Here is a 25,006-nt window from a genome sequence, read left to right as displayed (position 1 = left end):
GAGAGAATGGGACATCAGAGAAAAACTAAAGGACCAAAAAGGACGTAGCAGACAGGGGAAAGAAAAAGATAGAAACAAGGGAAGAAACGCGAATTGCAAACGCAATGCACCCAGGGAAGTAAAGCTTATATTATGCAAAGCATGTGTTGGACCCTGGATTTATGGCGGCCGTTTCGTTACCAACGTCCCACGTCTGTGGGTAAAGCCCCGGTTTTTGCTTTCTTGTCTTTTTCATACTCGGAGCATTCCAAAATGCGGAATAATGTACGATTTTTCTGCTCTTCTAACTCTATGAAAATTTTAAATTAAATTATACTCTTGGCTTTCGGGGTTATTAAATGAATAATGTGACAAATTTCAAGAATGTTTTCTACTCCACTAAAGAAGAAGATGTTAATTGTCATAGTTGCTTTTCGGATCTAGAGGAGCATTTGTCTAGTTACCGAATCGAACGTCAGGAACAAAGTGAGACTCGGCGATAACTGTCAGCTTTTATAAGTGATGGGTCACCAGTTACGGCACGAGTCTCCCCTCCCTTCAGATCCAACTGCCGCGCGCCTACCAATCACCAGCGTCCGGCAATGTATTACCCCCCTCCCTCGTCTCTATATAAAGACCATACTTTCGATCTGTCGCTTCATTTCCCTTTAGTATTCTGTCCCGTGCGGAACTTATTAATCACTCTTCCAAAATCTCATTGTCAGCGAAACTAATTCGAATTTTTCTATTTTAAATACTTGGGTACTGAACAGAAAAAAAAATTTAAGGTGAATTCTGAGCTATTCCATAACTAGTTATACAACTTCCGCCAAGATAAACATTAAATTGGGTTTATAATTTAATTATAATTCAAAGGACAAGGAAATGAGTAGGAACTAAAATTACCATGATAAATTGATCGCCTAAAAAAGTTTGCGTATTTTCACAAAAGTAACATTTCCATTACTGAACAAATCATTAATCATCGAAATTCAAGTGTACAATTTATCACTCAGAAACAGCTATCACTAAACGATGTGCTCTTTTGAAAGCAAATCGATCTGCTATAAAGAAATTAGCAATTGATTCTGAAACTGAAATAGAAACTGCTTTGCATTTACGTTTGATCAATTTGTTATTTAAGCCATCCAACACTGGAAAATTGAATGTCCTTTGGCATTTCAATGCTCTTCACTTTTAATATTGAATGAACTTGTTCATTCGTTTATCAACAAGAAGAAAGAAGAAGGATAATTTATTTAAATAATACAACATTGAATAGCCCAATGAGAATTTAAAAATAAATTTTTCATTTCACTTCCATGTTTTTGTTTGATATAAGAAAATTGGGGGAAATAATGAATCACATACTGATGTGGTTTTGAACAAAAGCACGCGTTTTCCGAAGTCGTTCACATACACTTCCAGTAAGGAGCTCTAGGCCAGCATAAATTTATTTAAATGACTATTCCGGCAAGCGGAGTGCAGCTTAGGTCACAATAAATTTGCTTAAATGGCTATCTCGACAGCCAGTGTTATTTCGGGGTCGTTGCAAATTATACCATGTAATTTATCTACGAATCCACTGAATTTCACTCAGAGACTCTCTTAATCGTTAACATGCTCACAATTCTTTTTTTCTTACAAACTCTAATCCAAAATTTTTTTTCCCCAAAAATCTTTTAATACTTTTCAGAGACAAAACAAAAGTTAAAATTGTACAAATATTTTTACAAAAACCAAAGTAAATTTTCAACAGGGAGAAAAATCCTTAGAATAGTTGGTATTCGAGCTTTGCGAAAATAAAAAAGGAATGAAGAGAAAAGCCGTGGAATCGACTTCGTGACGATTTTCCCAGGCGGTTCCTTGGGGGTTTTTTTTCTCCCTCCCTCTCTCTCTCTCTCGTTGCCTTGGTCATTTATACTCCGGTAGACAGCGAGGCGGTGAGGCGGAATAAATCGCGGGCTCCTTTACAAGTGCTGCCAACAAAATAGAAACATCGCCTTCGCCTATCAATTATTTGCCGTGCAATTTACGGCGAAGTTGGGGAGAGAGTGTATGCCATGGTGTCTCAAGGGATGGGAGATCTTTCGCTTGCACTGCTTGTGAATTTATCCGCAAAGATGACATCTTTAGTGCGACCTTTGCAACTTCCTGAAACTACCAACTCTCGTCCTTAGTCCACCAGTTATAATTCAGAGTTTCAATATTTCCATTCGCATATTTTAAAGATGAGGCAAGATGATTATGTACCCACCACAGGAAGTGTTTTTTTCCATTCCCAGTCACTGTATACAGTATTCCACTATCCATTTGACAATTTGATGTTTATTTCATAGCTCAGAATTTTGCCTGAAAAAAAGTTTTTACTGCTGACTTCCACTTGGAATAATTGGTGACTGAGAAAATTCTAGTTTAAAGAATATTACTGATAAAAGATGGTACAGATGGTTTTCGAGTCAAGAATAAGGAAAAATTACTGAACATGTCGAACTAAAGGAAGACTGTAAAGTTCACAAATACTGTTAGCGAACATGGAGAATTTCCGAGGTTTATTTACAAATACGTGAGGCAATGCGTGAATGCTAATGCGTCTCTTCGTGGAGAACGTGAGTGTGGGTGGTGCACGTGGACCAAGAGAGATTTGCGCCTTGAGGTAATGTAACAGGAAAGTGTGTGAATTAGTGTGTCTACACGAATGTCCACGTGCGACCACATGTCATAATTGCATACAGTGACGTACCGCTTTGTGTAAATGCACGCCTCCTTCATTCTTTATCTTTCCACTTCTCTCATTCTTAAACGAATCTTTTGTTCATCTTAACCTTGAATTTTTTCAACCATATCTTTAGTACACAAAACTTTCATCTAAACGAAGTAGAAAATCATTCTTCATTCTATCTTAACCCAAATTTAATTATTCCATCAATCCACTATTTTTTTTCCGTTATGTTGATGATACAATTACATGCATTCCGGCGGACGACATCCCTGAAACTTTAGAAATTTTTTATTTCTTTGACGAATCAAAAACCCCCACAGCACCGAAACTTTTCTAAAAATTTATTAAATATTTACTTGCAATGTTCGGAATATGTAATTGCAATGTTTATTGAAAGTTGTGTAAAGATTTAAATGTCCCGATTACCCGTGTAGAAATTTCCCTACTATGGCCATATTGGGGAATGAACACACGGCCCGACCTGGGCCAGATCGAGGCGACGATCAAATGTGGATTTCCTGATCAGGGCCATGTCGGGCCGTGTGTTGCATTCCCTAATAGGGAAGGCCCGATCTGTCCCTGATCTGGGCCATAGCGAAATTTCTACACTGGTAAATAAATGTTTAGCGCAAAACTTTTCTGAACATTTAAATATAAAACATAATTAGACGAAAATGTAATTTAAATGTTCAGGAAAGTTTTGCGCTAAACATTTATTTAATCGGGACATTTAAATCTCTACACAACTTTCAATAAACATTGCAATTACATATTCCGAACATTGCAAGTAAATATTTAATAAATTTTTACAAAAGTTTCGGTGCTGTGGGTGAAAAAACTCAATTAATTTTCTTGATGATCTTATCAATTATAATTATTAGTTTATTCAGTTTCTACTTTACTAATTTGCATTAGCAAACTATTAGATTAGTATTATTAATTGTTGACATGAAAAGAAATTAGGAACATAAATGAAAACAATTTTTTTTAATCTTAATACCTTAAGAGGGAAAAAATTTTCTTAGTATTGAATACAAGTTGAATATACAAAGAGACGCATTGTAAAAGAGCGAGTGGAACATAAAGTCAGTGCGATAGAAACCAGGCGACATTAATGTAAACCGAAATTCAACATCTTTTAGATAACGTGAAATGTTTAAAGTTTAGCATAAAACTCGTGTTGACATTAACTTGAAAAGATTAGAAATCTAAATGTTACGAGGCACTTTTAATCGCAATAATTCTAGGGATAAATATCTGGAGACATAAACAACATTACTAAGAACCAAAAAGTATTTTATTCTCCAAGAACTTTCAAAAAGTGCTGTGCTTTTTTTTACAAATAACGATCAAGATGTGATTTTACGAAATTGACATTCATTTAAAAATAATGATATATTTTTACAGTTGAGGTAAATTTCCATTTACAATACGAATCTTTATTCATATTGTAAATGGAAAAGTTCCGAGGGGAGAAATATAATTGCAAATGTCTGAAAGACGTTCGTGTCTAATCGGGCAAACTCGAGTCAGATTCGTGATGACACGAGTAGCCACGAAATTTCCCGAGCGACAAGTTGTGCCAATTTTCCGCTTAAGCGTCAAGTGGACCCGAAAAACTTTTCTCGGGTAAATTTCTGAGCTATTAAATAATAATTTTTTAGTCTTTTTTCAGAAATATTTCTCTAGACACCAATGAAAATTTTTTGAATTCTTGTTTAGAAGTGTACAGAAAATATAAAATATAAATTTCATCGATGACAGTAACAAAAAATGTTTTTCCTGTTGTACGAAAATAATTGAAGGTCACTGAAAATAGAAAAAAAATAACCTTCCATTCAGGAAAAAATGGAGAAAAATGTTGTCAGTGAAAACATGAAAATATTCTGTCATAAAAAAGAGGAAAGGGACGTGAAAATAAATTCCAATTTGATATTAAGGTGAAATCAATTTTTGTAATTTCTACTCTCAGTTTAATGTGTAAAAAAAAATTTCTAATTGAATTTATTATTTTTTTGTCGCTAAAATATTTGAAACTTTTTCCAATATTTCACGTCACATTTATTCACAGGTTTTCAGAATTTTTTTTTCTACTTTCAGTTCCCTCCTCTATTTTTTTGCACGTGTTTTTCTACAGCTGGGCAATAAAATTTTCATTAGGAAAAGTGCACCAGCATGCAATGAAATAGGATGCCTTTTATAGCATTTAATTTTTTTTCGTTATTACTTTTTTACTAATACAAATCTTCTAAAATGAAATGTAAATAAAATATTTTTGCGAGAAAAAGGAATATTAATTTATTGATGACTTTTTTTTTGCTGTACAACTATCGCATTATTCCAGATTTCATTAAATGAAATTTATCACATTGATTTCTAGTTTTCGTTTGCTATATCAATTTTTTTTTTTTGACCTACATTGTGATTTTTACGATTTCGTTTTCTTTCCCTTCTGACTTTTTAAAGTTGAAATCGACGAATGTTTTAGTGAAGTTTTACTTAAAAGATACGATCAGCAATTGAAAGTAAATTGTAACAGATGCGGGTTATTTCTAATCTATGGAAAAATATTGGTTCGATCACTTTTTCCACTTGTGACGAACTGTAAAATACTTGAAATTATTATACGGACTAAAATATTCCATAAGTAATAAATATTAAAATTTTAATAACAATTTACAATATATATATGAATTTCCATAATCTTCCAACAGAACCAGTTTTTAAAAACTTATTCTCGTATCTAGTTAAGAAACAGTTGAGTGGCATTATATCTAACAAAATACATTTAAATTGTAGTGTCCTGTAGCTAGGGTACCTTTTTTTTATCAATTATTATTTACGATCCTGGTTAGAAACTGGTCTCAACCATTACTTGACAACTTGTACAAGAGAGTTATAAACATACTGACATTAAATTTTGTTTAAAAAATTAATGCAAAAATTTGCATATCGGAAATTTGTAAAATCGCCACATGGATAAATGTGTAATTTTAATATTTATAACACACTGTTTCTCATTTGGATTAAAAACGATTTGATAAATAATTTATTACTTATCACTGACAGATTTTCTCATTAATGTAAAACGTTATTTTGCAAATATACAACACATATTGCTTCCTATTTTATTGAAATTTATTAATGAACAGTAATCACGCTGATCTAATATGTAAACATATAAATAAAATTATTGCGCAAATTTATATTTTAATGAAAAATTTTATTTTTCATTGTGCTTTTCACATGTTTATTAAACTGCAAATAAATTAAGTGATCAATAAAATAATAAATAAAAAATTTAATAAGCGAAAAAAATAGAGAACAAAATATAAAAATGATTGTTCTGATTTAACAAATTTTTTTTAACTATGAAAATAATTTTCTTTACTGATTACTTGTAATAGTAATAGTAATCATTTATGTCGACGAACTACGCACAATTGCGAGAGAAAAAAATCCTGGCGTCCTTATATAGTTGCGGAATGAATGCGGAGCCGAACGAAGGTGATTGGCTCACTAGAAGGTATGAATCGGATGGGAGGGGATACGGGATCCGTGATAGGCGCGCCTTTAAGTATAAATACCTAGACCTCTTGAATCTACTCTCAGTGTCCTACAATTAATCTCCTGCTGCTGAGTAATAAGGCGGCAATTTTAATTAAAACTTTTCTTTAACAACTTTATTAAATTAAAAATATTTTTATTTATTTACTACCATTACAAAAATATATTTAATTCAATTTTAGTTAGAAGAAAATATTCAAAATATGTATAATTAACGCAATTCCTTTTCGTTTTTGTTTCAGGTGAGTCGATAAATTACAATGTTGGAGAATAAAATTCATTTCTCGTATGTATTGAAACATATTTATAATATTTATCGGATTATTTTCACCACAATGGATTAAGTCCTATTCTAATATGTTGGACAATTATTTTGTTTGCTTTTGATTATTGCAACATAGAGTGAACGTGATGTGACGCTATTCACGTTTCGAGTTGCAATATACTTGTATAACCGCGATATTAATACGGTTAATGAGCAGAAAATCGAGACGTTAACAAAGCGTGACGTGGTGTTATAAATCACACTGCAACTGCCATAACATGTATCGTAACATATAAAGTTAATGTCTATGTGCGCGTATATTCGCCAATAACAATGGAATTTTAGAAAATTAGATACGCTTTTTGATAATCTTCATTAGTGTCATAATTTTGTTACTTGTTAACTTTTTAAATCCTTGTTACTTCTAATCGTTATTTAATTTTTTTATTTATACATTTTATTTATTATTTTATTTATTATTTTATCTATTATTTTATTTATTATTTTATCTATTATTTTATTAATTATATTAAGTTTTTTCGTTATCTTTATATTTTAATTTTATAATGTGGTTGTTTATTTTATTTAAATTAATTCTGGTTCGCATTATAAAGTAAAATAGAACTAGGATTTTTGTTGGAGATTTTAAGTTTGTTAATTAAGAAGCAATTTAATTGTTATCGAGAAGATGAGTTGTAAATTAGAGTAACTAAAGATTCTAATCAACATTAACCCATGGCTGAGCGTGTTTAGTTCTGTTGCTATAGAATTAGATTCAAGACAGTGTCTGTGTTACCCTTTCGTCTTCTAGAAACTTGTTCCTCTTAATACTCGGAAAACTGTATCTATTACAGCATCTCTAATCATCTCTATTATTCATCCCAACTTTTAATTTCTTCTCCCAAAGCCAAGAATTTAATTTCTAACCTTTTTAATTATTCCACAAGAATTTTTGTTTCTTTTTATACCTAATATTCTTCTCATTTAAATTAAAAACGATTACTTACTTATTATCTAATTCTTAATATTTTATATTTACATTTTTTAAAAATAGTATACTATGTATAATAGTTTTAATTTTACAAATTTTTGTTCTACCTTTTAATTTTACAACTTTGTTTCTAATTCGTAGGAAAGAAAAGTATAAATAAACTGTTTTAATTTTACAAATTTTTGTTCTACATTTTAATTTTACAACTTTGTTTCTTATTTGTAGGAAAGAAAAGTATAAATAAACTGTCTGAATGTTTGTTTTGAAATTTTTTTATTTCGCAATTTTTTATTTGTCAAATAAAAATTGTTATCCTTTATAAAATTAATAGTCGACATGTTTGTTGATTGGATTTGATAGACATTTGTTGATTGCATTATGGTAGGCATCACGCTCGAACTGTTCTGAAGAGGTAGGTTGGGTAGTTAATTTCGTAAGGACCAGTAATTAATGTAATATTAGTTGGATACTGTTATCCATGGTGTACTATTACCAACTATAAGCCAGTGTTTGGTTATCGATTGATATTCTCTCGTTCATTCTCTCTCTAACTCTGTCTCTCTCTCTCTCTCTCTCCCTTCCTCTCTGCATAGATTGTGTATCTACCGAGGTATGTGTTCGCATTCAAACCCATTGGTTGCTATGTATCGATAACCACAGCCAAAATTCGATCTTGTCATCTGCGGTTACAGAATTACGTCCTACTTTTTAAATTCATCGATTTTTGGTCAATGCAATCTTGTCCTTCACATTTTATCCAATTTCACACTCAACGCTCTTGTTCAATTGACGACAAATAAGTTTATCTTCGGAATAATTTAATTTCAAAAAACCCTTTTTTATCAACTTAGTTTTCCTTTTCATAATATTTAGTTTAATTTTTTTTTTATAAACAGTTTAGTGTCCTTTTTACCTTTAATATGTTAAAATATTTAGATTTAAATTCCAGACATAATTGCAGTCCTTTGTTTAAAATAGTGTAAATAATTACCGAAATTAATTCTGTCCGAACGACTCGATTTGAGATGTTTGAATTATAAAAAGGGGAAAATTTAGTATATTGTCGAACGGGAAAACAAAGGGAATAATTTCCCATTCGATTCAGACAAGGCGCATGTGGGACAATGGCCTTTGCATGGTGTATGTTTGTTAGCAAATGATTGTCGAATAAGCACCATGAGTAAATGTACACGTAAAGTTGTTTGATAAATTTTAATAAAATTTGCCGTGTGTATATTGAACTAAGAATTATGAAACTAATATTTTCGAGACAAGAGTAACAGAAAATAATTTTTCATTTGTGATGGGAATAAAATGAAACGGAAAAAGAAATATCTTTCTTGCGTTGCACCGTGATATAATTTTTTATCTTAATGAATTTTCAATTCGTATTTCTGGTTATCAGTTGATAATAATGAAGCCACCTGTTTACAGGTGCTATTAAGTGTGAGTCACGCGTCAACTTAGAATCCAGTCTGAAAAGTAGAACTGGGAAGGGAAAGGGAGGAACGGACGTGTCACTCAACAAGCTTAAGACGAGCTCGATGCACACGCACTTGTTCACCTGACTGATGTTGCACTTCCACTCACACAACTGCAGTGGAATTCCCCCCTTTACTGCAGGACAGGTGTGCTTCTTAATCGCTGCAAAACTTGTTCCACATGTTCCTAATATCTTTATCAACTTTCCAATTACATTTCTGGCAGTCAGCCGTATCTTTGATTTTTTTAAATTTCAAAACTTATTCTATTATTAAATATTAGAAAAAAAAATTTCCAGGTATTTTTCTTTCTCAATAAGTTTGTTTCTAGTCTGTAGGAAAGAAAGAATTAATAATTTTTTAAAACCGTGTTGTAACCCGATTTTGAATTAGGACTGCTTGCATTTGCTTGGACCACCCTTCTATTAAATCTATACATATAATTTTCTTTATAAAATTATAATGTAATCTTGAACAATAAAATAACTATTAATATTTTCAATAAGAAATTTTTAATATTCTCAATTACTGGTTCGTCACTGCCGACGAACTACGCATAACTGCGAGAGAAAAAAATCCTGGCGTCCTTATATAGTTGCGGAATGAATGCGGAGCCGAACGATGGTGATTGGCTCACTAGAAGGTATGAATCGTGTGGGAGGGGATACGCGAAACGTGATAGGCGCGCCTTTAGGTACAAACACCTCGACGCTTGGAACTTCCTACAAGTAACTTATTTTATTATTAAATATTAGGAAAAAAACTTTCCCAGTAAACATCTGAGCTAAAAAACCTACTTCGAAAATTGGTTTAAAGAAATTGGTAAAATAACCTGGCTCAATTTGCACCCAGGGATAATCTACATGATTAAGAATTAAAATTACCAATTATATTTTTTCTAAATTTTTTCAAATATAAAAAAAGAAATAAAACTATTTTATGGATGCAGTGTAACTTAAATTGTATATAGTAGAGAATTCAACAACTCTTAAATTCGATTAGCCGACCCCCACAAACGTTCCTAGTGTTGAAGTTACGGTGGTGTAAAGGAAGAAGGTGAATTTCAATTGGAGGAAATTTTAATGGAGCAGCACGAAACTTGGTAAACCGAAAACTGCATCCAGAGTCTGCATGCAAAGTTAACTCTCAGTCAAATAGACGATAGCGTTTGTTCTAAAAGTCGAGCGTGCGGTAAAGATACATGTAGTGTCGTAAAGACGAATTTAAAATAAAGAAAAGGGGTGTAAAAGAAAATAAGGACATGAGAATATTCAAAAAAAAAGAAAAAGAAAAGAAAGGTGAATATATATGTCAAGAAAAAACAACATGAGAGAGAGAAAAAATGAAATACAGAATAAGTTAAGAAATGAGAGGCGTCGGTTTAACCCTGGACTTTTAGTCGTGCTAAGGTTTCCATATAACGTACCGTAGAAATGCATAATATCCATCCGGCATATCCGACATGGTACACGCGAGACAAGGGGCTCGTATTTTATTAGCTTAGGACCGTCTGCTGTAATTTCCCATGTGGAAAATAGTCATGGCGCTATAACGATACTGTCTAGTTATTCTGGATACAATACTGGGGCGACATAGATAATCAGTACAGAAACTATCTAAAAGTGTAACGATTTGATGAACAAGTTTCTATGTAGTTTCACTATATCGCTTAACTAGACAGAAACTAGACCGTAAATCTAGAGTTATTTAGTAAACCTATATATTTACTAGATTTAAAACTGTATTATTGTTTTAAAATATTATTAATTATATTGGAAATAAAAAGTCACGTATTTGAACATATTAAATTTATTAAGTAAAGAAATTTAACAATTTTTAGTTTCCAACAGGAATTGAACATTAAATTTATCAAGTAAAGCAATTTTAACAATTTTTAGTTTCCAACGGAGAACTCGACTTTGGAAATAAACAATGGAAATTTAAGAAATATGAAAGAAATGATATTGTAGAGAATACAGCTTCCATTAACAATTCAAAATAAAATATTGTAGTTTTTTTTAACAAAATAAACATTTGAAAGAATATTTTTTTATTCAGAATTAAACTCAAATTATACGGTTTCCATTTATGTTGTTTCTGTAACATTCTAAAATTCTTCCTCAAGTGCACCCTCAAGTGCACCCTCAAATTCATCATCAAATTCATCATCAAATTCATCCAAAGCAATTTTTTTTGTCCTAGAAGAACGATGTCCATCCCAGTCGGTGGCGTTCGTAATGACTGGGCCAAGAACTCTCAAAAAGTCTTTTTCAATTAATTCTGTTCCATATGATTTCCATTTTTTCGTTATATAATCTAAAAAATACCAATATTTGCACTCAGGGAACATGTATATTTAACAAAGACAAAAATTTTAATTAACCTTCTTTGTTCGAAAAAATAAAAATGTCTGGTTAATAAAAAAAATTATTTGGTTATCTGTAATAAATTAGTAAAATACCAAAGCAAAAATATAAACGAATTAAACATTTATTCGTATGAAACCAGTTGTTTGTTTCGACATTAATGCCGAAATTCACACCATTTTTAACAATGAAAAATAAAAAAAGATTCTATTTTTAATTTATAATTCGTCTCCTCTTTTTAGTGAGTGTCAATTTTAGAAAATTAATTGATGGGCTGAATTTTATAAGGGTATACGCGCCATGTTAAGTAATAAATGGCGTTTATCCCCTTATAGCCATCAGCCCCTCAATTGTTACTTCATTGACAATACCTGGAAAAATGTTTTGGTAAAGAAAATTAAATAAATTGAATACATTAAATAGATTTTTGTTCAAATAAAGGAAACCATGTTTTTTTGTTCAAATAAATAGTAGTGAATTTAATAATTTTGTTAAATTAACCAAACATTTGATAAGCGATGCATGTTTCAAACAAACTTACCTAACATACACTTGTAAAATTCGGTTTCCTTCAAAACTTGCTGTTTTGCTTCGGTTTTCTTCGATGCATTGAATAATAGCATAACGTCTCGCGCAAAATACATTTTTAGAATGTTAATAAAACTTCGAGATAGCGATTTATTTTTGTCAATAAGACTACTCAAAGTCTGTTTCTGTAAAACAACGATATATTAATTTATCTTGTTAACTATATTTTTATCAGTCTTATTCTAAAGTGTCTAATAACCGAGACACCCATAAAGTAGCATATTTGTTCATATTTAAAATAATTTTCTAAATCAGAATCGATAAAAAATTTAGGTCATATATAATTATTAGTAGTGAATCACTAATTAATAGTAAATAAATGACTCAGGCTCCGCACTCAATAATTTATTTTTAAAAAGTATCAAAAAGTAGTTTTAGGACTGAAAGAAGTGGTTAAAAGTAGCTTCTATTTGAACTGATTAAAAAATTTGAAAAAAGTATCAAAACGTAGAATTAAGATTGAAAAATGTAGCTAATATCGCCAAATTAAATTTGTCGACTAAAAAACTTATTTTAAACGATTCACAAAATTCTCAAATATTTAATTCTTTATTATCATGAACATTATTCTCATTTACATAAAAAATACCACTTTTTTTCTCATTCTGGTAATATAACTTCCATTCTAAATTCTTTAAAATTTCAATTAGGTATATTTCCATCTTTTAGTTATGAAATTAGAGAATTCCTCATAAAAGTTATAAAAGTTGATTATATTTCAAAATAATTTTTTAAAGTAAGAAAATTAATTCTTCATATGAAATTTATTTCAATTAAATTTGACAAAATTTCCCATCAATTAGCAAATTTAAATTTCTATTTTTACGAAAATTTAACTGTGTTGAAAAAAATTGAATTAAAATTTTTTAAATATTTTTTTACAAATTTTTTTTATAATTTCTGAATTAAATGATGCATATTTATGTTTAATAAGTTTATAAATACTTATTTATTTTTCCACATGAATTACAATTTAAAATAATTTTAATGCAAAAGCATTTTGAAACTTATAATTATTTCTAAAAATCATATTATAATCCATTTAATATTCAATTATGCTTAAATTATTTTGTATAACTTAATTAAAATTGAATTTAAAACAATTAAACATATTTTGTTAATATTTTAAAAAATAATTAATTTCTTTAAATAAATTTTATTAAAATATTAAAATATTTTATTTCTTTCAAAAAATTTCTAGAAAATTGTTTTTTACATAATTGAATTACTACGTGAAAATTTTATTACTCATGATATTATTTAAATTTACACTTTAAATTTTAGTACAATTTTTAAAAATAAGTAAATTGTTTTTAATAATTTTGTAGAAATTTTCGAAAATAATTAAATGATTTTACAGAATTGAATTAAAATTTTATTACAAATAATTGAATTCCTACTGAAGAATTTTATTATTTACAAAAAAATTGAATTCTTTAGAAAATTTTTATTAAAGTTATATTTAAAATAATTGAATTCATTTGAAGAATTTCATTACTTATTAAAAATAATTTAATTCCTATAAACAATTTTTTTAGAAAATAATCAATTTCTTTCAAAGAATTTTTAAAAAAGATTTCGAACAAATTCCTTTAACATTGTATTTTACAAAATTGAATTATTTTGAAAATTTGATTATTCATATTATTTGAATTTTATTAAATCAAGTGTAAATAATTGAATTTTTTGGAAATTTTGTTAAAATATGTAAATTTTTATAACTGAATTCTTCCAAAATATAGTTTTAATAGATGAGTGCGAAGCCTGATTTACAAAGTCCTTTAATATATACTTATATACTTACAAACTCGTGTCTGAACGTTTTATTAGTCTTTAAGTCCATATCCATGGACTGAAACTCGTTTAATGTTCCAAAAGGTAGTTCAATGTTATACTTTTCTGCAAAAGTCTTTGGCAGTTCTTCATTTGATCCATTTGCTATTAGTATTGCTTTTATATCACGTAGCTCTCGAGATGCATCCTTTATTTCTACGTGTAATATGTGCAATGCTTTAATTATTCTTGATTGGATCAATAATGGATTTTCTGGAAAAAGAATATTCCTATATTTTTAAACAATTAAGAAAAATAAATATGAATGAATCTCTTATATTACCTTCTTCGGTTAAAGAAATGTTTGGTGTGAAAATGTTTACATTATTTTCTACTGTCTCAAGAATCCTTGGTCCTAAAATAATTAACAAAAAAATATTTAGTACACAACAGTACAAACAAAATTTACTGTTTATAATCTGTATTTATTTATCATTTATTTATATACTTTAACGATAATTCAGTAAAGTTATGTGTAAATTTACTTTTACTGTCTCCCTTTGATGATGACGAATGAGTTTCTTTTCTATTACTCGGGTTTAGAGTTTCATTTTCGAATTCTGGAATAATGACTTTTTTAGTAATAAAAGCTGTTTTAACTATTGAAGAATCACATATTTGCAAAAATGTAACAAAATACCTCTTTTTCTCTTAGTTGAATGTGTTATTTGACGGTTTCCAGTAGTTACCGTATTTTTAGTTTTTGGAGGAACACCTAGAGTTTAAAATTAATACAAATTGAAGGGCTGGCTGAAATAAGGGGACGGACGCGAGACTTGGAAGGGATACTGCCAGTCGAGTAGCAGTGACAAGCCTTGAGCCGCTCACTGCTACCTGACTGGTATTATCCCTTTCAACCACGCGTTTCTCTCCTTATTGCAGCCAGCCCTCCAATTGTACACTGATTTATATATATATATATATATATTCGTAAGTTAAAATTAATTTAATTTTTATAAATACACACGTTGATCATAATTTGAATTAACTGTTCTATTCAACTTTGTTTTGAATATGTCTTCTTCCTCTTCGTCATAATCCTCATAATCATAATCCTCATCATCATATGCAGAATAATTTTTATCACTTGCTGAAGTACTTGATGAATCTAATGAAAATAATTAATAAAAAAAATATTAATTGCTATGTTAACCCCCTGCATACTCAAGTGGTCAAAAAACGACAATTCGGTCGCCTGGTGAGGTAGTGAAATAATAAGGATTAATAATAATAAATTATTAATATATATACATATAAATAATTTGAAGAATATACATATATAGTTTTTAAACAGAAAAGCATAATTGTAGAATTAATTCCATTACACAAGTTACTTATTAAAGTTACTCTTAATAATTTTAAAGACAGATATTTCACTCTCATTTTTTTAATATTCTTTCAATAAGTTGTATTTATATTTTAATTGACCAGTAATTGTAAAAAAAATTACTAACTTTAATAAAACAGAACTTAACAAAAAAATATTTTTGAATTTAAGATTTTTAATTACCTGTTGTATTTTTATTCAAAGTTGCCTTCATAGGTTTTGTATGACTTTTTTTAATCGCCTCTTGTGCAGTTTTTGATTTCTTTTTAGGAGTATTTGAGTCTGAAAAAAATATTAGGAATACATTTTTACAATAACATCAACTATTATTTTAATTTTATATGAAGTAGAAGCGTTAAAGTTATTTCCAATAGAATTTTTAACTTTTTTTTACAGATCTCGGATCGACTTTAAAGAGCAAAAAAGTCTTTAGTCGATTAAAAATAAAAAAGTCAAAAGTCGTTTATTTTATTCACTGCTGCCACAATTATTCACTGCTGCCACAATAATTTTATTTTGTATTTCCCTGTCCTATCAATTATTTCTAAATTCAATTATTGAAAACTTGCATAATTTTGTTGAATAAATCCTATTCAATTTTAAATATTTATTTATTTTTCCACGGGAAATAAAATTTAAAAAATTTCAATTTAAATCTTTCTGAAATTACTAATTTCAAACAATTACAACTATAAACCTGCCATAACTCAATTAATTTCAACAATTTTTAAAACTAAACTTCATCTCTAAATAAATTATTTATAATAACTTTCCAAAAGTTTTTTAAGGATTCAATTATTTTAATCAATACAAAAATTTAATTTTTATAACAATTTTTAAAAAAGTAAATTTTAATAATTTTTTCGAAAATAATTAAATCTCACAAAATTTTAATAAAACAGTTCTTAGAATTAGTTGTTTAAAAATATTGTAATGTAATTTTTCGAAAATAATTGAATTACTTAAGAGTTTTAGTATAATTTAATAACAGCTCATGAATTTTTTGAAGAATTTACAAAAAATTGTAATAAAATACTTGAAAAAATCAATTAATTTCAATTAAATTTTTGCAAAATTTTAATTATTTTGAAAATAAAATTTCTAAAATTCTTTATTGAGAACTTGTTGGATAACAAGAAGTTTTTCAACTTAATGGATTAAAAATTTATAAACAGCAAACTATTTTTTAAATATAATAATATTTGTTTAGAAATAATTGGTAGAACAATTGCATCTTAAAATTTCAACATGTGATTTAGAAATGTTTAGCAAAATGATTTTTAATTTTTTACCTGTCATAGATTCATGTAGTTCCTCTAGATTCTCAGTTATATCAGGCACATTTAATAGTGAGTCCTCTTCGTCCTCTGTTACTTGGATTCTTTTTGCTCGAATTCGTTTTTTTGTATCGTTTACTTTTTTATTTACTTCAGCTCCACTACTGTATACGAATTCATTTGTTGCCAACAATGACAATCGTTTCTTAGCTTCTTGTAAAGTTTCTAAAAAAATTACCCTTATTAATTATATATTACCAAAAAAGCTTGTTAGTTAAACTGTAGGTAAACTATTACCCTGGAGAGTTAGATATAATTTAAGAAAATGCTTTCTTAATAATATAGATTACAAAAATATATGGAAAAAGTTTTTGGAAAATTAATTTAATATACATAATTCAATAATAAACTTACTTGCATGTCCATGAAATGACACTTCGTACTCTGGCCAAATAGCAGGAGCAGGTGAATATGATTTTAATAAATTATTCATTTCTCTCTTGACTGCCACATTATATGGAGGCGGAGCAAATTTTGTAACATATATATTCTTTTTTTTCTTATATTTCATCCACGAAGACAAAACAATATCGATAGGCTTTTTGCCTTCAGAATCTTCATACCCCGGGAACGAAACAAGTTGGTAGGCAAATTCATCAGCCTCTTCTTCTGATATTGATTGATTCATCATTCTATAAACAAAAAATTTTAAATCAGATGAAAAAATCTTTTATTTAATTCTAAACAGATTTAAAATTCGATTGTAAATTCTTATTAAATCTTTGCTAAATCTTTTGAAGATTGTAAATGACATTGCTTTTTGCAAACTACAATTTTAGATTAAAAAATGTATTATAATATTACAAAGTCCAAAAAATGACTTTTTTAAACAATAAATATCTTTTTTATTAATTAAGTTTAATAACTTTAAAAAAACAATTATAAAGAACCTAACCTAGAAAGTGGACTTGTACAATCACTGAACAAAATTGTTATTCAAAGAATCTAAAATTTGTACAATGTTTAGAAAAATATTTAAAATTGTTACATTAAATAAGGTGCACATAACCTTACTTATTCTCGTATTGTGCAATTTTGTCAATTTCGATAAAAATACAATTCGCCAATGTAAAATCCACAGCAAGTAGTTTATCAATGGGCGTTTAATTAATTATGATGTATAACTATAATTTGCAATTTAACTTACCTTTTTTAATACGAAGATTGCTTATTAAATGCACATGGAACCACGGGAATAACAGCACAAAACTTGACGAAACTAACCGATGAAAATAAAATTTTCAGAGACTCTCCTTAAAAGTGAATCGAAGAAACAAAACTGTGTAAAGCCTATTACACACATGTGCCTATTTCACAATCCACCTTTACTATTGGCAAACAGAAAATAATGGACAAATAGCAAACGAGAAAAAACTATGATACTTCCTTTATTAAAAGGGGTAAAGTAGGGATGAATTTTGCCTGCGCATAAATAAGTGATATTTTAGGTTATGAATGTTTTTGTTGATACGTGTTGACAGCGCTCTTTAGAAAGTTAATAGAAATATTATTTGATATATTAAAAATTAAATACAAATATTATTTGCTATATCAAAAAGTAAGTATTTCACAATATTTTATTAAATTATCCTGATTTCATATTTTCTATATGACAGTTTGTTTATATAATTTCTAACCTCTAAAATAATTTCTTAATTTATAAAATTTGATTTTTCAAACAGATTGTAATAGTTTACAAAAGATATCTTTAAAATTAAAATATTGAAGTAGATGTTTTAATAAATAAAAGATTTTTATTTTGAAACTTTTCTTCCACTATCAACTCCAAATTTAGATTATAACCTACACAACTTATTCCTCTGCCACGACTGTGGTTCATTTTACTTACCTTATTTTGTTTTATTAAAAAAAATATTTCTGATTTTATTAGTTAATAAATTTAATTAATATTTTTAAATTATAGAATCAAAATGGCTGAAAATAACGAAAATTATCAACGCAAATTGGGAAGAGCCCGAATTAGAAAGTTTAGAGAATTGTCTCGTGCTAGAAATTACGTTCCTTCTCGGGATTCTAGTTCTTCAAGTGATTTTTCACAAGGTATATTGTATAAAAATTCTTAAATTCTTTAAAAACAATTTATATTTTGAAATTTTACAAATTCAAATATAGTGATATAGGTTAAAATCTAGATATAGATTTCAAGAAACTTCAATATATCATTAATTACATTTTCAGAATTTCACAAAGGTTAAAAATTGCCTAAAATAAGAATTTTTATTGAGACAAAAGATTGAATTCCATTGAGGGGAGGGACGACTACATTTTTTTACATTTTTTTCTGAGAAGAATTCAATGGTCAGAAAATATTGTTACCCTTTTTTAATTTTAATTTTTCGTAAACTGTAGTTTTCTTTAAAATGTTTTTGTATCCACAAAAAAATTTTAATTTAATTTGTTTTTAAAAAATCGCTTTTTATTTCAATTTTTATAGATATTTATACTGTTCTCTGAATTCGAATTAGTTAAAAATAATTAATTAAATTAAAATTTTTTTTAAAAATTGAATTTTTGCAAAGTCTTTTCAAAAATTCTGAAAAATAAGATTTTTGCAATTTTTCAATTATATTGTTTCAAGATAATTAAATTTTTATGAACAAATAATTGAAAATTTTTGAAATAATTGAAAATTCTTTACATTCTATTAAAAATAATTAAATTCTTTTAAAACATTTTAGTTAAATTTTTCGAAAATAATCAAGGGATGTAAGTCACTGTATTATTATTATAATTTATTTCTCGAAACTGTAAAGAAATTCTTCTCAAGAATTCAATTATTTCCATAAATAGCAAAATTCTTCTTATTTACTAAATTATTTTAAATATTATTCAAAAAAAATCTTCGCATGAATTCAATTATTTTCATAAATTTCCATAAAATTCTTCGCAGAAATTCAATTATGTTTAAAAAAAATTTTTAATTCTCGAACTTCCAATTTTTTTTATAAATAATGAAATAAAAAAATTTTTAATTCTCGAAATTCCAATTTTTTTATAAATAATGAAATTTTTCTCCACAATTTAATTATTTTTAAAAAATTTAATAAAATTCTACACAAACATTTAATTTTTTCTTTGGAGGGATTCAATTACTTTTATATATAGTAAAATTCTTTGCAGAAATGCAATTAGTATTAATACATTTTAATGAAATTGAATAAATAAAAATTTCAATTATAATTATGAACAGACAAGATTATTTTAAAAAATTCAAAAAAATTCTGTGTTTAATTCAATTATTTTACACATTTTTTATTAAAATAATTAAAAAAACATTATTTAAAAAAATTTTAAGAAACTTGTCAAAAGATTTGAATTATTCGTGAAAACTCTAATCAAAATTTTGGAATTCATTTGTGAATTTATTTATGTTCGAAATCAAATAAATTTAAATTTGATAAGAAAAAAAAACCGGATAAAATTAGGACAAAGCCGGGAAAAAATTGGCAATTTTGTTGAACGAAAATTGTAGACACCCTGAAATTGGTTTATCTTTCTACGATAATTTTTTAAAATAAAAAGTGAAATATAATAAAAAATTATGATTTGAAATTAGGGAAATAAACAAATTAATTCTTATATATAAAACACAAATTAATTCCCTTCTAAAACATTGTTTTTATCAATAATAATAATAATCAGATTTTTCATACGGAAATTTCTTTGTAGATATAAAAACATATTTTCTAAAAAATTAAAGATGTGTTTTAAAATCTATCTATTTTAAAATTTGTAAGAGAAATATAAGTCAAAAGAGGATAAAATTATTTTATGACCATTGAATTCCTTTCAATAAATTCAGGCCTCGAATATTATGACTCTTTCCGACTGTTTTCAAATAATGAGACATTTATCGACTTATATTAAAAAATTGCAATTTTTTCGACTTTTCTTCAAAATTTTGAGACAAAATAACATTTTTTGAGTATAAAGTGCAACTTATTTCGATTTTTATCTTATAAAATGCATAACTATAGACAAACCTCTAAAAATTCATTTTTGAATAATTTTTGAAAGATACAATTAAAAAGATTATTTAAATAATTGAATTTTTTGAAAATTTTAATTGAAAATAAACTATTTTTTTAAGTATTTTATTACAATTTTTGAAAATTAATATTTAAAGAATTTATATTAAAAATTTTAGTAGTATAATTGAGTTCCCGAAAATTTTAATGAGAATATTAATAATAATAATTAATAATATATTAATAATAAGTGTAAATTCAATAAAAATGAAAATTAGGTTCTAAAAATATTTAAATCCTAGTTTTGAAAAAAGTAATTCTCTGAATTAGTTCGTTTTAATTTATTAAAATTCAATTATGTACAACATTACGATATTAAATATTTTTATATTTCCGAAAATTCAAATACATACATAAAATAAGAACATTAAAATTTTTTAGAATTATTTTTAACATTATGGAGAAAATAATCATTCAAAATTTTTAATTAAAATTGTTCAAAAAATTACTCTTTTTTAAATGATACAACATTTTTTAATTACCTTAGAATAAAGGGAATTAAATTTTTTAAAAATTTTCTATTTTATAATTTTTGAAAAATTATTTATAATTAAAATTTTTTAAAAATTTAATTATTGATTATTTTTTAAATATTCTTTATCTTTGTTATAAGTTTCATTAGAAAAGTTTTCAGTTTTAGATTCATCTATTGAATCTTCAATTTTAATTAATTAATTAAATTAATTTAACACAATAAAAAACATATGTAATAGTAATTCCTTTTTAAAAAAAGTATTATTACGTTAAAACCAAGAAATAATTAATTGTAATAATTCAAATTGTTCTATTTTTTGTTTCACTCCTATTTATATATTTGACATTCTGTAGATGAGCAGCGAATTGAAAATCTGGATATCAATGTTCCAAATGAGATATTCTTTCCCGAAAATCTAAACGACCAAAATCAACATCTTGAAGAATTTAGAGAAGAAGAAGCTAATGCTGTTTCAACTGATGAGAGTATAGGCGAATATAATGATGTTCAAAATGAAGAATATGCTGCACATGAAACTGAAGACGAAGAAGATTCTGTAGATGAATCTGAAACTGAAAATTCCTCCAATGAAACTGAAAACGAAGATGAAGAATATTCTGAAAATGAGGTCACATCAGATAGTTCAGAGAGTGAAGAATCGGATTTTGAAAATGAAAATTATATCGAGATAGAAAAATTGCGTCAATGGGCAGTGAGAAATAAAATTTGTCAAGCTCCATTAGATGAATTACTTGAAATTTGTAGACAGCGTTGGCTGCCAGATTTACCAAAATCTTCAAAAACTTTGTTAAGGACATCTGATGCAGCGTATACAATTTTGCCAATGGAAAGTTTGGATAGAAAAGAGGGTGAATTTGTTTATTTGAGCATAAAGACCGGGTTACACAGATGTATTGATACAAATATACATGATGGGAACTTGATTGAACTTAAATTTAATGTGGATGGTTTACCGATAAGTAAGTCAAGTGACCTTCAACTTTGGCCAACACTTTGTCAAGTTCATCATGAGGCAATTTGTTATCAACCTTTCGCAGTCTCTATTTTTTGTGGAATGTCAAAGCCCATAAGCAACGATGTTTATTTCGAAGAATTTGTGTCAGAAATGAACGATCTGCTTGAAAATGGAATAGATATTGAAGGAAAACACTATCGTATATCCATTAAGTGTTTCGTTTGCGACACACCTGCAAGGGCTTTCTGCAAAAATATAGTGGGCCATAATCATAAATTTGGTTGTGAACGCTGCATTGTAAAAGGCACCAAACGTGGTTTTAAACAAACTGTATTTTTGTCGACGAATAGTGCAGAAAGAACAGATGATTCGTTTCGAAATCAAAGTCAAATACAGCATCATAAAGGACACTCTCTGCTCAGTGACATCAGGCTGCCTATGAATATGATCTTCACCTTTGTGCTGGATTTCATGCACCTATGTTTTTTAGGTGTAATGAAAAAATTACTGTTCTTTTGGCTTGAAGGAAATTTAAATTTTAGATTAAGATCTAGATTGAGGAATGCTTTGTCGGACCGTATGGAACTTCTTAAAAATGAAGTTCCTTGTGAATTTCAAAGAAAACCTCGAAGTACAAAAAAATACAAAAAATGGAAGGCTACTGAATTTCGTTTTTTTTTGCTTTATTGTGGGCCTATTATATTAAAGAAAATTCTGTCAAAGCGTTTATACAAACATTTTTTACTGCTTCACTGCGCGTGCCGAATTTTAAGCATGGACAATATTTGTATTCGCTTAAACGGATTTGCGAAAACTTTTTTAGTGCAATTTGTAAAAGGAGCTAAAAGTTTTTACGGAAAATCTTCCCTGACAATGAACCTACATAACCTGCTCCATGTAGCTGACGACGCCAGGACAATGAATTGTAGTCTTACAAAAATTTCATGTTTTCCGTTTGAGAATTTTCTTGGAAAATTAAAAGTAAAATTAAGAAGTCCCTTGAAGCCATTAGCTCAAATTTGTAGACGGCTTCATGAAGAAGCAAATGTCATTAATCAAAAAGGAAAGATTTCTCCGGCAATAGATGTTCTGAAAGCAAAACAGAATAATATTCTGAAAATAAAATTTAAGGAGTATACATTAACAGCTAAAGAGCCAGACAACATAGTTCTGTTAAAAAACAGAAAATTTTTGAAAATAAAAAAAATCGTTAAAAATAGGGATGATATAGAAATACGGGGACAATACTTTAAGGGAAAGAAACCTATCTATGTGTATCCTTTTAAATCAACTGCTCTAAACATGTGGGAAATTTATCCAGATTCATTGGAGGAATTGCATACTTTCCCTTTATCATTTGTTGATAAAAAGGGTATGAAGCTTTCGGCATCAATAAGAGATGATGCAAATAAGCGTTACTATCTCTTACCACTAATTCATTAGAAAAAAGTGTTAAAATGTAATCGTTTAAAAAATGTAGAAAAAAGTAATTTAAAAATTAATTCCAAAAAATTGTATTAAATATAAGTATATCTTTTATGAACTTATAACTTCAATAAAATAAATATGATAAATATAATTTTTTATTATTCCTATTCTAAATAAATAATTTTTATTAAATTTGTATTAAAAGTAATTGCATTCCTACAAAAAATAATAAATAATTGGAAAATAGTCATTAAATTATCTTCCAAAATTTTATTCAAATTTTATTGAAAATAATTAAATTCTTGCTAAAAATTATTTAATTCACAACAAATAAAATAATAAATAATTTTAAAAAAAATAAAACTACTGAAAATAAAAATTTAATTACTTCGAAAAACATTAATTTTTTTAGAGGAATTTAATTAAAAAAAAATAAAACTACTGAAAATAAAAATTCAATTGCTTCGAAAAAATCATATTTTTTTTAGAGGAATTTAATTTAATTATTATTGAGGGTAATTGAATTCTTATAAAAAATTATAACAAGAATTAAACAAAATTAACAAAATTAAATTCTTTTGACAAATTTTATTTTAAAATTTTTAAATAATAATTGTATTCCTGCAAAAAACTATATTACTTACAAAAAATAAAAAAAGAAATAATTGATAATATTACTTAATTTACTAAAAATAAAAATTTACATATCAATAAGAACAATAATTATTATTATCATAATAGTAGTAAAATAATCATAACAATTATTATTATTTTACTATTATTATAATTTTAATTATCGTTATTATTATATTGTTCTTATTGTTATTGTAATAATAATAATTATTATTAGTAGGTATTACTATATTATTGTTATTATTAAAAAAATTAATTTAATTCTACTTAAACTAGGACTTTTCTGTATAGATATGTTACAAAGAAACTAGACAGTAAAACTAGATAGTTTTACTACACAGATACGAGGTAGTAACGGTACAGTTTTACGTTTATAGTTGATCGTTACAAAAACTGTATAGATAATATATTGTGTATAGTCTTCCATTATTATTTTCCACATGGGTTGCGATAGGTTCCCGAACGCAAAATCCAATGATAAACGCCAGCAAGTCGTTAAACGACAAGGAGTCGCATTTCATTATTATTTTCAGTTGAATTCAATTATATTAAAATATTTAAATAGAATTATAATTCAAGTTTATTGATATATTCTTTTACTACAATTATATTAATATGCAACTTTGATTATATTAATAATCAATGATTATTATTATAGAATTAATTATATTTTTATTTCTTTATTATTATTTATTTGTCAGTAGTTAACACTGGGCAACAAGCAGCATTACAGATGTTATAGTATAGAAAGCCTCGTTTACATATTTTGAAAGGGAAAATTTTACATTAAAATCCATTGTTTAAAGAGCAAAAGAAATTACAGCCCCACGTCGTACAGAGATCGTTACCATAACTTCGAACCAACATGCGCTGTAAACGCATTACGAAGGGCTTAGGGTAACGGCCGATAATTTCCTAGGTGTGGCGAATCCTTATCGTGGCTCGGAAGCGCGGTTTACGTTTATTTACGTACGTAAATGAGCGCCTAA

The 25,006-nt window shown here is 27.3% G+C and overlaps 3 protein-coding genes across 9 annotated transcripts in view; 2 read left to right on the top strand and 1 right to left on the bottom strand.

Annotated features, from left to right (window-relative positions):
- LOC122505579 (RNA-binding protein Musashi homolog Rbp6) overlaps positions 1 to 25,006 on the top strand; it is a 1,132,030-nt gene that overhangs the window by 305,080 nt on the left and 801,944 nt on the right. The window lies entirely within an intron of this gene.
- On the bottom strand, positions 10,928 to 17,713 carry LOC122505577. Its single transcript, XM_043617291.1, has 11 exons — positions 17,604 to 17,713; positions 16,811 to 17,088; positions 16,412 to 16,621; positions 15,303 to 15,401; positions 14,760 to 14,900; positions 14,433 to 14,507; positions 14,278 to 14,352; positions 14,076 to 14,147; positions 13,764 to 14,005; positions 11,913 to 12,084; positions 10,928 to 11,321 (listed from the first exon to the last, which is right to left on the bottom strand). The coding sequence occupies exons 2-11, from the start codon at positions 17,085 to 17,087 to the stop codon at positions 11,113 to 11,115; spliced, it is 1,572 nt and encodes a 523-aa protein (XP_043473226.1). The 5' UTR covers position 17,088; positions 17,604 to 17,713; the 3' UTR covers positions 10,928 to 11,112.
- Positions 21,809 to 23,406, top strand: LOC122505576. The gene has a single exon (XM_043617290.1). The coding sequence runs from the start codon at positions 21,825 to 21,827 to the stop codon at positions 23,397 to 23,399; it is 1,575 nt and encodes a 524-aa protein (XP_043473225.1). The 5' UTR covers positions 21,809 to 21,824; the 3' UTR covers positions 23,400 to 23,406.

Source organism: Leptopilina heterotoma, unplaced genomic scaffold (genome assembly GCF_015476425.1).
Source record: "Leptopilina heterotoma isolate Lh14 unplaced genomic scaffold, ASM1547642v1 Lhet_36, whole genome shotgun sequence".
NCBI lineage: Eukaryota > Metazoa > Arthropoda > Insecta > Hymenoptera > Figitidae > Leptopilina > Leptopilina heterotoma.
This window is presented reverse-complemented; position numbering and strand designations above follow the sequence as displayed.